At 48.2% G+C, this 13,766-nt stretch overlaps 1 protein-coding gene across 2 annotated transcripts; it reads left to right on the forward strand.

The window, feature by feature from the left end:
• The first annotated feature begins 10,297 nt into the window (after positions 1 to 10,297).
• LOC128845848 (olfactory receptor 10C1-like) lies at positions 10,298 to 12,650 on the forward strand. Of its 2 annotated transcripts, XM_054044895.1 has the most exons (2): positions 10,298 to 10,307; positions 11,719 to 12,650. In XM_054044895.1, exons 1-2 carry the CDS (start codon positions 10,298 to 10,300, stop codon positions 12,648 to 12,650), a joined length of 942 nt encoding a protein of 313 aa, XP_053900870.1. The 2 variants fall into 2 exon arrangements, with proteins under 2 accessions (XP_053900870.1, XP_053900869.1); XM_054044894.1 differs by lacking the exon at positions 10,298 to 10,307 and having other exon boundaries at positions 11,694 to 12,650.
• Positions 12,651 to 13,766: the final 1,116 nt, after the last annotated feature.

A 13,766-nucleotide genomic window follows, 5' to 3' on the forward strand; every position in this document is an offset into this window, starting at 1 on the left:
ATTGAAATAACCTTGTTATCTCCAGACTGATTCTTGCCAGTGTATTTATACCTGCCCCTGGAAATTTCCATTACATGCATCCGACGAAGTGGGCATTCACCCACGAAAGCTTATGCTCCAATACATCTGTTAGTCTTAAAGGTGCCACAGGACTCTCTGTTGCTTTTTACAGATCCAGACTAACACGGCTACCCCTCTGATAATCTTACTCGTGTGTATATTCCTAATTCAACCAAATAATTCCTTGCAAACTCTGGCCTGGTCTACATTTAAAAAAATTAGATCCACCTAGCGCTGTGAAAAGTTTCATGCTCTGAATACCCTTGCTAAGTCGACCTAACCCCAGGTGTAGCAGTAGCTAGAGTTGAAGAAGAATTCTTCTGTCAACCTACCTACCACCTCCCAAAGAGATGAAGTAATTACGTTGATGGGAAAAACCCTTCCGTCAATGTAAGAAGCATCTACACCAGGGTGCTGAAGTGGCAGATCTGCAGTGACATAGCTATGCCGCTGTAGAAGCTGGAGAGTAGACCATAGGCGTGCGCATGGGTGTGTAGTGTGTGCCCCGGCACACCCTAATACCCTGAGCTCCGGCTGGGAAGGCTGCTCCTCCCTCCTCCCCTCCTCAGCTGTTTGCCGGGCAGGCTCAAATCAACTGTTTCCTGCCTCCCTGCTCTGGCAGGGGCCGAGTGAGTCTCACACACACACACACACAAAAGCCTTAGGGTTAGGTGTGGGCAGGAGTGTGGGGCTATCAGCAGCAGCACAGCCAGCCCCTGCTTGCCTTGGGTCACCTCTTGGGCTGGTGGCCATGGCGTCCACGTGTATGGCTGCTCCCTGCCAGCCAGGCTCCACTCTGGCCACAGCAGGCAGCAGGTGACCCAAGGGAGCCCAGCTAGGCTAGGACTGGGTGCAGTGGGAGAAGCTCCAGATACCGGCAGGAGCCATGCAGGGGTGGGGGAAGAGAAGCCCCAGACGGGGCTGGAACCACATAGGGGGAGGGAGTGGGGGTGGAGGTGAAGCCCGGACCCCGGCAGGAACTGCACTGGGGGGGGAGGGGAGAGAAGCCCGGACCCTGGCAGGAGCTGCACTGGAGGGGGGGGGCAGAGGAGCCACACTGGGGCAGGGAGGAGAAGCCCTGGACCCTGGCAGAAGATGTGGGGTTGAAGTCCCCGTCTCGGAAGCCCCAGCCACCCTAGTGGCAAAAGTTGCAGGGCTGAAGCCCTGACCCCACTCTGTGTGGAGCTGGCCTGAGCCCCTCTGTCTCCCATCCCACCTGTGGAGCTGGGGCTGCGTGCTTCTGTGGGGCAATGTTTGGCTCCGTGGGAAGGCTAGGACCCTCATCTCATGGTAAGGGGTCCAGGGCCAGGGGGGTTGGATAAGGGGTGGAGGCAGTCAGGGGACAGGGAGCAGGGTGGGTTGGATAGGGGGTGGGATCCTGAGGGGGTGGTTAGGGGCAGGGGGTCTCTGGAGGGGGCAGTCAGGGAGCAGGGGGGGTTGGATGGGGCATGGGAGTCCCATGGTCTGTCAGGGGGCAGGAGGTGGATAGGGGTCAGGGCAGTCGGGACAGGGAGCAAGGAAGGTCCTGGGGGGGCTATTGGGGGGGGTCTTTGGAGGCGGTGGTCAGGGGACAAGGATCTGGGGGGGTTGGATGAGTCAGGAGTTCTGGGGGGGCTGTCTAGGAGGCAGGGGTTGGAGATGCAGGGAGCAGAGGGGGTTGTATGGGTCAGGAGTTCGGGGTGGGGGCTGTCAGGGGGTGGGGAGCGGTTGGATAGGCGTGGCAGTCCTGGAGGTCTGTCTAGGGGCAGGGATGTGGATAAGGGTCGGAGCAGTCAGGGGACAGGTAAGGGGTAGGGTTCTAGGGGGGCAGTCAGGGGACAAAGAGCAGGGAGACTTAGATAGGGGGAGGGGTTCTGGGGGGCAGTTAAGGGCAGGGGTCCCAGGAGGTGGTAGTTAGGGGACAAGGAGCAGGGGGGGTTGGGAGTTCTGAGGGGGGCAGTCAGGGGGCGGGAAGTAGGAGGGAGTGGATGGGGGCAGGATGGGGGTGGGGCTAGGGCAGGATGGGGCTCCCTGGGTGCACACCCTAATGAAATGGGCTGTGCACGCCTATGGTGTAGACGTACCTCTATACTCATGTAAGTGTACCTAATTCATGATCGCAGTCCCAAGCTAACTTGTACACATGTGCGTGTTTCTTACTCATGCTGGGGGGTGATATTTTCCTACCTGACAGGGTAATTGGGAGGATAAATCCATTGCTGATAGAATAATATGTTTCTTAGCAAACAGCTGGGGGACATATAAGTACCTAGCAAGATTTCAGATACACTGTTGTATTATTTTAACATAACATTTTTATATTGTACCAGGAATAAAACTGAACTCCCTTGACTTCCAACTCGGACACTAGCCATTGGAAAGCACTGCCTCCAAACGTCAATGTTATGGGTTAAATGGAACCTGGGTGGAAAACATACTTGCTCTGGCATTCTGTTTTGCAAAATTGAAACATAGCATCCATCCCTGGCCCGAGTCTGCTTTATAAATTTAGGCTACAGTTTTCAAAGACACAGGAAGATAAACCAGATTCAGTGTGAATGGCTTCTATTTTAGATTAAGAATTAAAAAAATAAAGGAAACAGGAAAAAAATGAGGTAAAGTCTCCATGAGAGAGCACAATGTGTGTGAATTCCCTGTGACATGCTCCATTTCTTTTCCCACACAAGCGACATCTACCCCAGCCAAACAAATATACTTCAGAGGAGCAGTACACAATCACAATACTTATTTAGTCATAGTATCAGAGGGGTAGCCGGGTTAGTCTGAATCTGTAAAAAGCAACAGAGGGTCCTGTGGCACCTTTAAGACTAAGGCCTGGTCTACACTACGGGTTTGGGTCGACTTTAGCAGCGTTAAACCGAATTAAGCCTGGACACGTCCACACAACGAGGCCCTTTCTTTCGACTTAAAGGGCCCTTTAAACCGGTTTCTTTACACCACCTCCGACGAGGGGATTAGCGATAAAACCGGCCTTTGCGGGTCGGAATTGGGGTAGTGTGGACGGAATTCGATGTTATTGGCCTCCGGGAGCTATCCCACAGTGCTTCATTGTGACCGCTCTGGACAGCGCTCTCAACTCAGATGCACTGACCAGGTAGACAGGAAAAGACCCGCGAAGGTTTGAATTTCATTTCCTGTTTGCCCAGCGTGGAGAGCACAGGTGACCACGCAGAGCTCATCAGCACAGGTAACCGTCATGGAGTCCTCCCAGGATCGCAAAAGAGCTCCAGCATGGACCGAACGGGAGGTACGAGATCTGCTCGCCATATGGGGAGATGAAGCAGTGATAGCTGAACTCCGTAGCAGTAAAAGAAATGGAAAAGTATTAGAAAAGATCTCCAAGGCCATGAAGGACCGAGGCCATAACAGGGACACACAGCAGTGCCGCGTGAAAATTAAGGAGCTACGGCAAGCCTACCACAAAGCCAGAGAAGCAAACGGAAGGTCCGGGGCAGAGACGCAAACTTGCCGCTACTACGCGGAGCTGCATGCGATCCTAGGGGGTGCAGCCACCACTACCCCAACCGTGTGCTATGACTCTCTCACTGGAGAAACACACAGGGAAGACGGTTCGGGGAACGAGGAAGATGACGATGGAGGTACTGTAGGTAGCTCACAGCAGCAAGGAAGCGGAGAAACCGGTTTCCCCAACAGCCAGGATATGTTTGTGACCCTGGACCTGGAACCAGTAACCCCCGAACTCACCCAAGACCCTCAGGGCACACAGGAGACCTCTGGTGAGTGTAACTTTGTAAATATTTGTAAACATTACAAAAAAAAAGCAAGCAAGTCTCTTAACGTGTATGGGGATGGAGCGGAAATCCTCCAGGGACATCTCCAGAAAGCTCTCCTGGTTGAAATGGGGTGATTTTATTAAGGGGGACATTCAGAGGCACCCGTTCCTGCTCTTCTGACCAGAAATGTTCCCCGCTGTTAACCACGCGGTGGGGGGGAGGGGTGAAGTGATCATCCCAGAGAATCGTGTGTGTGGGTGTGGGGGGTGGTGGTTTACTTATGTTTGTGCCGCATGTTAACCGGGAAACCGCAGCCCCCTCCTTTTACATTGAAACCCCATTTTAAATGGACAACCCAATTCATCCTTGATATGGGAAATGCGCTGCTGTTTGCAACCTTTCCCGCATGTTAAGAAGGTTAAAAAAGCCAAAACACTGTGGCCTACGATGGCTGCCTGCAAGCCGAAATATGCGACCTTGTAATGAAAGAGTGTACCCATTGTTCCCTAAAATGTGTCTTTTTTAACCACCTCTCCCTTCTCCTCCGCCAGCTGCAAATGTTTCTCCTTCGCAGAGGCTCGTGAACATTAGAAAGAGAAAACGTAAGACGAGGGACGAGATGTTCACGGAGCTTCAGATGTCCGCCCAGGCTGATAGAGCACAGCAGAATGCGTGGAGGCAGTCAATGTCGGAGATGAGAAAAGCCCAATATGAACGAGAGGAGAGGTGGCGGGCTGAATCGCGGGAAGAACAGAGCAAGTGGCGGGCTGAAGACGATAGGTGGCGTCAGCTTGCAGACAGACGGCAAGAGGCAATGCTCCGTCTGCTGGAGCATCAAAGTGATATGCTCCAGCGTATGGTTGAGCTGCAGGAAAGGCAGCAGGAGCAGAGACCGCCGCTACAGCCCCTGTGTAACCAACAGCCCTCCTCCCCAAGTTCCATAGCCTCCTCACCCAGACGCCCAAGAACACGGTGGGGGGGCCTCCGTCCACCCAGTCTCTCCACCCCAGATGATCGCCAAAGCATCAGAAGGCTGGCCTTCAATAAGAGTTAAAGTTTTAAAATGCAGTGTGTCCTTTTCCATCCCTCCTCCCCCACCCATCCCAGGCTACCTTGGCAATTATCCCCCTACCTCTGTAAGGAACTAATAAAGAATGCATGAATGTGAAAAAACAATGACTTTATTGCCTCTGCAAGCGGGAGGGGAGGGGAGGGTGGGGTGGGGTGGTTGGTTTACAGGGAAGTAGAGTGAACCGGGTCGGGGGGGGGGGGTTGGAGGGTTCATCAAGGAGAAACAAACAGAAGTTTCACACAGTAGCCTGGCCAGTCACAAAACTCGTTTTCAAAGCTTCTCTGATGCGCACCGCGCCCTGCTGTGCTCCTCTAACCGCCCTGGTGTCTGGCTGCGCGTAATCAGCGGCCAGGCGAGTTGCCTCAACCTCCCACCCCGCCATAAAGGTCTCCCCCTTACTCTCACAGATAGTGTGGAGCGCACAGCAAGCAGCAATAACAATGGGGATATTCTTTTCGCTGAGGTCTGAGCGAGTCAGTAAGCTGCGCCAGCGCGCTTTTAAACGTCCAAATGCACATTCCACCACCATTCGGCACTTGCTCAGCCTGTAGTTGAACAGGTCCTGACTCCTGTCCAGGCTGCCTGTGTACGGCTTCATGAGCCATGGCATTAAGGGGTAGGCTGGGTCCCCAAGGATCACGATAGGCATTTCAACATCCCCAATGGTCACTTTCTGGTCCGGGAAGAAAGTCCCTTCCTCCAGCTTTCGAAACAGAGCAGAGTTCCTGAAGACGCGAGCATCATGTACCTTTCCCGGCCATCCCACGTTGATGTTGGTGAAACGTCCCTTGTGATCCACCAGGGCTTGCAGCAGCATTGAAAAGTACCCCTTGCGGTTTACGTAGTCGGTGGCTTGGTGCTCCGGTGACAAGATAGGGATATGGGTTCCGTCTATGGCCCCGCCACAGTTTGGGAATCCCATTTCAGCAAAACCATCCACTATTGACTGCACGTTGCCCAGAGTCACTACCCTTGCTATCACCAGGTCTTTCATTGCCCTGGCAAATTGGATCACAGCAGCCACCGTAGATTTGCCCACTCCAAATTGATTCCCGACTGACCGGTAGCTGTCTGGCGTTGCAAGCTTCCACAGGGCTATCGCCACTCGCTTCTCAACTGTGAGGGCTGCTCTCATCTTGGTATTCTGGCACTTCAGGGCAGGGGAAAGCAAGTCACAAAGTTCCATGAAAGTGGCCTTACGCATGCGAAAGTTTCGCAGCCACTCGGAATCGTCCCATACCTGCAGCACGATGCGATCCCACCAGTCTGTGCTTGTTTCCCGGGCCCAGAATTGGCGTTCCACGGTATCAACCTGCCCCAGTGACACCATGATTTCCACATTGCTGGGGCCTGTGCCTTGTGAGAGGTCTATGTCCATGTCAATTTCCTCATCACTCTCGTCGCCGCGCTGCAATCGCCTCCTCGCCTGGTCCGGGTTTCGCCTTGGCATGTTCTGGCTCTGCATATACTCCAGGACAATGCGCGTGGTGTTCATAGTGCTCATAATTGCCGCGGTGATCTGAGCGGGCTCCATGATCCCAGTGCTAGCTATGGCGCCTGGTCAGAAAAAAGGCGCGAAAGTAGTATCTGATGGACCAGGAGAAGGAGGGCGGGAGGGAGGGAGGGAGGGCCGAGTGACGACATGGCGTACAGGTACAGGAACAGGGAGAAACACAAACAACTGTCACACAGAATGGTCCCCCCAAAGATTAAACTGGAAACCCTGGGCTTAGCAGGCCGTTGATTTCACGGAGGAAGGGGAAGCAAATGAATACAGAACAAATCTATTTTTTACATCTTAAGGTGGCAGCCGACGCTGCAGCATGAGTGACAGCCATACCAGTACGATGACGATGGGTACCAATCATAATATACCATCATCTGCCAAAAGGCAAGGGGCTGCTGCTGCTGTGTAGCAATGCAGCCCCACGTCTGCCAGCCCCACGTCCGCCAGCACCCAGCATCGCCCTCGGCCTCTTCTGGGTGCTTAGCAGACAATATTGGGCAATTGGCAGAAAATAGTATATTATGACTGGTAACTGTCATCATCGAGACAGTAGCATGTCTGCCCAGGTGGCCATGATTGACAGCCACTCCAGTACCAGTCATAATATACCATCGCCTGGAAGGGGCTGGTGCAATGCAGCCCTACGGCTGCCAGCCCCACGGCTATCACTCATGCTACACCGTCTACCGCCAAAAGGCAGTTAGCAGCTGCTGCTGTGTAGCAATGCAGTCCCACGTCTGCCGGCACCCAGAGGACATATGGTGACGGTGAGCTCAGCTGTGCTGAGCGGGCTCCATGTTGTCTGCACAGGTAACCCAGGTAACCCAGGTAAAAAGGCGCGAATCTATTGTCTGCCGTTGCTGTGACGGGGGAGGGAGGGGCTAATGCAGAAATCGCTGTACATGACAGTAGGCTACCATCAGCTCCAGCAACCTTAATGAAAATCAGCTCCATTGATAACTCAGAGATGGCGATGCACTTTTTAAAGGATGTAATGACCATTATCCCCATTTTGCAGATTGGAAAGATGCTCCCAAACTATTTTTTTTCAGCCCATATTGTTTGGGTTTTGGCAGTGTATCACCTCAGAGTATCACTGTGCCCAGTTCTTCCCATTGCTGTCCTTTTTCCAGCTGACACACAGGGAACAGACATGTCTTCTGCTCTGCACCATGTCTCACCCCTCCCCTTCCATTTGCTCCCAGGAGGTACGGGTGACTGGTGCTTTCACTCCCCCAGTTAGCAGAGCAAAGACCAGAGGCATACCGAGCACCCTCCGTACCCTCTGACCGGAGGGGGCCCCGCAAGGAAGGGGGCCCCTAAAAGTGGCAAAATAAATACCGCATTCCAGTTTCTGCATTGTAAGGGGCCCCGCCCGGACGTATGTTCGGAGGGGGCCACCGTTCTGAGGGGGCCACATTCTTTGATGCTACGGCCCTGGCAAAGACCCAACTAGCCAGCATGCAGCCACGCATGAGGTGTGTAGTCTATAAGACTAACCTGCTTGCTTGTGTATGTATATATATATATGTATATATCTTTTCTTATAGTTTAAGTATTTAATCAGGCTACAGGTGGGGAATTCTCACTGACACCTACTCCCTTGTGTGGCCATGTATAGGCTGAGGACAAAGCAGCTTTTCGTGTCAAAGGAAAACATGCAGAGCAACTTTGGAGAGTCTCTGGGCTTGCTCCCCACCCAAGGTCACAAAATAAACCTCAAATACCTCTCAACCCATCCAGCTTTTACAGGTTTGGAGACAACCAAGGTAGAACTCCTGGTTTCAGAGGGTGTGAGAGAGTTTTCTTTCTTTCTTGACAGCTTTTATAGTCATATTAGAACGGCTACATGGGAGACCTTACAGCGGCACAGCTGCATTGGTACAGCGGTGCCAAATCAAGGTCTCTAGTGTTGACATAATTTTGTGATGTAAACATGGACGAAAACTCATGGACTGAACAGAGACATTGGATTTATGGCTTATTACAACAATCTGTAACCCATTAACTCTCTCTTTTTGTCCTGTGACTGCAGAGGTGTAAACAGGCCACTCCACCTTGAATGGTCCTTTAGAATACGTGCTAACTGCTTATGGGAAACAATCTATTCCACTTTGTATATAGCTGTGATACTCGGAGTACCTTCCCCAGACCTGAAGCTCTGTGTGGCTCGAAAGCTTGTCTCTCTTCCCAACAGAAGTTGGTCCAATAACAGATATGACCTTTGTAATATCCTGGGACCCACTTCTGCAACACCGCTACAGACTGTAGTGGTCAGTCACTACTACACCTATAGGGTCACAGCTTTAGCTGGTGTACATGGCTGTGACCCCAGAGATTCCAGTGTGGGTAGGCTGGTACACACCACTTAGTGTGTTGACTATTGACTAAAATGGAACAGCTTTGACTTACGCCAACTGGGGATCTGGCCCAACAAGCTTAGTGGATTTCACACCAGCAGGGAGGATCTGGCACATTGACTTCAGTGGAGCCACACCGATTGATACAACTGTGAATGTGGCCTACGGACTCAAAAAACACCCAAACGAAATGCCAAACTGTGCTCTCACTGAAACCTGTAACTGTTTTCTCCCCAAGTGCACGGGAAGAAAGAATAGGGCTTAATAGCTATGTTAGGTTTTCCTGTAACGGGGAATCTAAGAAGCATCAAGGAGCAGGTCCCTAGAGCATTTGCAAAGAAGCTATTAAATGCTCCAGTGCCATCCCTGCCCAATTCCTTTGAGAAACAGAGAGAGGAGAGGCATGTGGGCTGAAGAGGTAGGTGAGGCATTTCTCGATGCAAGTAGAATTATGCTGAACCCCTTTAGATTATTCCGAAAGAGCTGAATCTAGACACTTTTTCTGGCTAAATTCACATCATGCCTCAAACTGTTATATACCCGGCGTAAAACATTTCAGGTCCTGCTTCTCATCTCATTCTGAGTGTGACGACAGGAATTTAACCCCAGTGCCATTAATATTATGAAACTTGCATATGAATGGTTCTATTCTGATCTCATTTACTTTGTGTTTAAATGTACATACCCTCATAGATCTCAGTGAAGTGACTTCAGATTTAATCCAGTTTAACAGAAAGAATAACCATGTCCTAAGTGATTATAGTGTGACAAAGACCATTTGGCATCTGTTAATGTATTCATTACAGCCGAGTGCCAGATCTGTTCCAAATAAGGTTGAGGACAAAGCAGCTTTATTTTTTAAATATCAGCTTTTCTAAGTGATCAAAAATCTGCCTGTTTACTCAGATCCTCTTCAATTTCCTTGTGCCTTGTCTGGGGGCTTTCTAGTGTTCCTGGCCAAAATGTGGGGACATGTGAGCAAAGGGTTTCTGGACACAGCCCTTCAAGTACAGCACTGTACAAAATCATCTCATTCTTCTAATATGAACATACCTGTGGTCAAACTATAGCTCTGACCATGCAAAATCAGCCACTCGGCTAGTGCATGTCACCCACTGCCCCTTTTGGGGTGCAATGCTGGAAAAACATTTCTGAAGAACAGAGTTTAGATCTCCAAGGTGGCATGTGCCCAAGGGATTGAAGTGCACATGTGAGCAAGCCTAGGGCTCTGTTGACACATAAGGGTTTTCAGGGAGCTGGCTGTCACAGTGTCTGGATGATTTAAGGTGATACATGGTGATCATTGAAACTGAGGTTCAGGCCCCGGATTGTGGGTTACAGCCCTGTGCTTGGTAGTTTCAAGAGGATCCGTCACATGCACTCTGCTTGCATTTTGCAGGAGCTGCTTTTAGAAGTTTTTGCCTGATATCAAGATTTCTAGTCTAATAAAAATATTTTAAAGTGCCCTAAAATCCTTATGTTTGATTTTACTTCTGCAACATTGTCAAGGTGAGTAAATAGAGGGAAGATGAAAGACCGGGTCATGTAATCTGGGTCCTGAACAATGGATCAGAGTGTGAAGAAAGGAAAGTAAGTCACAGGGTAAATGGGTCATTTCCTGGTTCTCGGAGGTTTAAGTTGAACCATTCTCCACATTCTGGAAAGGTAAAATGGCTTCATGGGCAACTTTAACTCTGCATTAACAAAGTTTCAGGCATTTCTATATTAATCTATGCCTGGATTTTTAGCAGAGCCTAAAGGGGTTAAACACCCACCTTGAATTCAGTGTTGATCCAGCTCCGCGTAGACTAAAAACAAACAATCAAAACTGAACTAAATTATACAGGTTCCTTTTAAAAGTGTACATCCAAGAGAGCCAATCATCTTTCATGTATATGATCTTGAGGTCACAGAGTGAGAAATGCTTTGGCTCTCATCTCCTGTACTGTAGTTTTACACTGGTGCAACCAGTGAGAGGGAAGGGGGAAAAAAGATGGATTGGGAGGGGGTTAGAACTGGAGGGGTGAGGAGAAGGGAGAGGTTAAAAAGGTTAGTAAGAGAGAGGTTAGAGGGTAGATTAAGAGGGACAGAAACAGAATTCAATGCATAAAGGTGGAGGGAGGGAAGAGAAAGAAATCAGGATTGAGAGTACTGATGTCAGTGGAGCACTTTTGCTATAAATCCGGAATAAGTGTAAAGAGAATCAGGCCATTTCTGTAGCATACTGATTAAAAATGCTCTATCCATGTGTTTCCACAGTTTGTTGTTCAAACTGTTATGTAGTGGGAAGTACGGTGAAACAGCTATACGCTTTGCTGACAAATCTACATAGTTCCACTGCCTATATCACATGTGAGCTGAGAGTTGCCTATGTTTCTGTTGTATCTACGTTGCAACATCCCTGCTTTGAGAGACAGATTTTGATCTTAGTTACGTCAGTGTAAATTCACTGTGCTGGATTCAACCTTCCACAGTTGCAACTTAATTCGTGCAAATTATCTACTGACTGAGACTGGTATAATACAGATGCATTTCCAATGCAGTTTTGGAGATACACAAGTCTAAGTTTGATGTAACTGAGACAACTAAGAACCATTGACTTAAGTGAAGTTTCCATGGATTTACACTTGTTGTGAGGACAGAATCTGGCCAATATGATGTCAGCCCTGATAGATATATGGATATGTATGGAGAGAGAGAGAGATTGTAGGAAGGATAGATAGGAAGATAGAGAGAGAGATGATAGATGTCTAGGGAGAGAGAGAGAGATGATAGATGTCTAGGGAGATAGAGAAAGAGATGAGTATGTATGAAGATAGATAGATGTCTAGAGAGAGAGAGGGAGATAGATAGATGTCTATGGAGATAGATGGCTAAGTATGAAGATAGTTTTGTTTGACTTAAATACTGTATCAAAATAATGAATTTTTGTGTGTGTGTGTGTGTGTGTATTTCTCAAGATGAAATATCCTGAAGGGATCACAGAAAATCATACCTCAGTGACTGAGTTCATTATACTGGGCTTTGCTAACCTCCCACATATGGAGCGCCTTCTCTTTCTGTTGTTCATATGTATTTATTTCATCACAGTGCTGGGCAACATCCTCATCCTCATCCTTATAAATGTGGACCCAGCCCTTCACACCCCCATGTACTTCTTCCTCAGGAACTTGTCCTTCCTGGAGATCTGCTACACCTCTGTCACCCTGCCCAAGATGATGGCCAACCTCCTCTCGGAGGATAAAACTATCTCCTTTGTCGGTTGTGCTGCACAGATGTATTTCTTTCTGTTACTTGGAGCGACAGAGTGCTGCCTGCTAGCCGTTATGGCTTATGACCGCTACAGCGCCATATGTAATCCCCTGCGCTATGCGGCCATCATGAACAAGACTGTGTGTGTCCGTCTGGCTGCCGGCTCGTGGATCTGTGGCAGCCTCGTGGCCCTGGGCCACACCACGTTTATCTTCACACTGCCTTTCTGCGGGTCCAACATGATCAACCACTTCTTCTGTGAGATCCAGCCGGTGCTGACGCTGGTCTGTGGGGATACCTACTGGAATGAGTTCCAAATCATCGTGGCAGCTGCCTTCATCATCATGATGCCCTTCCTGCTGATCCTGGTGTCCTACATCCACATCATCTCCACAATCCTTAAAATGAGCTCTGCCAAGGGCAGACACAGAGCTTTCTCCACCTGCTCCTCTCACCTCACTGTGGTGGTACTGTTCTACGGGACAGCCGTTTTCATCTACATACGTCCCAAATCCAGCTATTCCCTGGATGTGGACAAGTTGCTCTCTCTGTTCTATTCGGTGGTGACTCCAATACTGAACCCCATTATCTACAGCCTCAGGAACAAGGATGTTAAAGGAGCAATTCGAAGAATGGGAATCAAGATCTTTCCTCCAAAAACATAGGCAATTTTCTTCCAGTTGGACAGTACACCAAGGAATAGCTCCGCTCTAAAGAGAAATCTCCCTTATTGGCATATACCCTGAGAGTCATCTTGAGTACTGAGGGAAGTGTCCCCTAATGGGAAGCTCTAAGGATAAATCCTTCATATTGAACTAGTTAAAATATTTCGAATTTAATATTTCTATGATATTTTATGTAGATATTGAATTTCAATACAAAACCATCTGCAATTATTTACCCCCATTTTTGTTCACATTTTTGTATACATAGTCCCTATTAAAATGGAGTTTGTTGTAATTTTCAAAATTTTGATTTTCCCTGATTTTTTTTGAATTATGATAAAGTGTGAAAAGTGACAATATTTTTTGCAAAATATTTTTCTTATTTGTTACAAATCAACAGAGCTCATGGAATTTTTGGAATTTTTAACTTCTCAATGAAATTTCAAATGCCATTAGAAGATTTCCAAGTCCCCATCTTTATTCCCCTGTTGTTTGATTGGCTCTAATTAAGGAACATCTCAGTTCTAGAGAGAAATATTTCTAACTGTAACATCATCCAAAGCCATATCAGCAGAGCTTGTTGAAGATCTTTTCCATTGAGTTGTTTTCCATCTGAAAATTGAGTTTGATCAAAATTGCAACATTTTGCCTGGGGCATGTCTATTTGAGCACAAAGTTTTAAATGGGGGAAAAAATGAAACAACTTCTTTAGGGTTTCTCATTTCATTTTGATTATCTGAAAACATATTTACCTAATGTTGAAACATTTCACTTCAATAAGATAAAAATATTTTATTTCAAGATTATCATTACAATTATTTTGTCAACTTTTATACTAAAATATCACCTTTAGTATTGTTTTATAAGGTTAGAAGGTATTGCAAGGGTCATCTAGTCTAACCCCCTGCCAAGATGCAGGATTTGTTGGATCTAAACTACCCAAGAGAGGTGGCTACCCAGCATTCTTTTGAAAACTTCCAGTGAAGAAGCTTCCACAACCTCCTTAGGCATCTGTTCCATTTCCATTGTTCCACTGTCCCATATATTTAATATTATAGATAATGTATAGTATTTTATCTAACATAAGACATTTTTGTCATTATGAAATAAAATGTT

The sequence above is a fragment of the Malaclemys terrapin genome, chromosome 12, assembly GCF_027887155.1.
Source record: "Malaclemys terrapin pileata isolate rMalTer1 chromosome 12, rMalTer1.hap1, whole genome shotgun sequence".
NCBI classification, from domain to species: domain Eukaryota; kingdom Metazoa; phylum Chordata; order Testudines; family Emydidae; genus Malaclemys; species Malaclemys terrapin.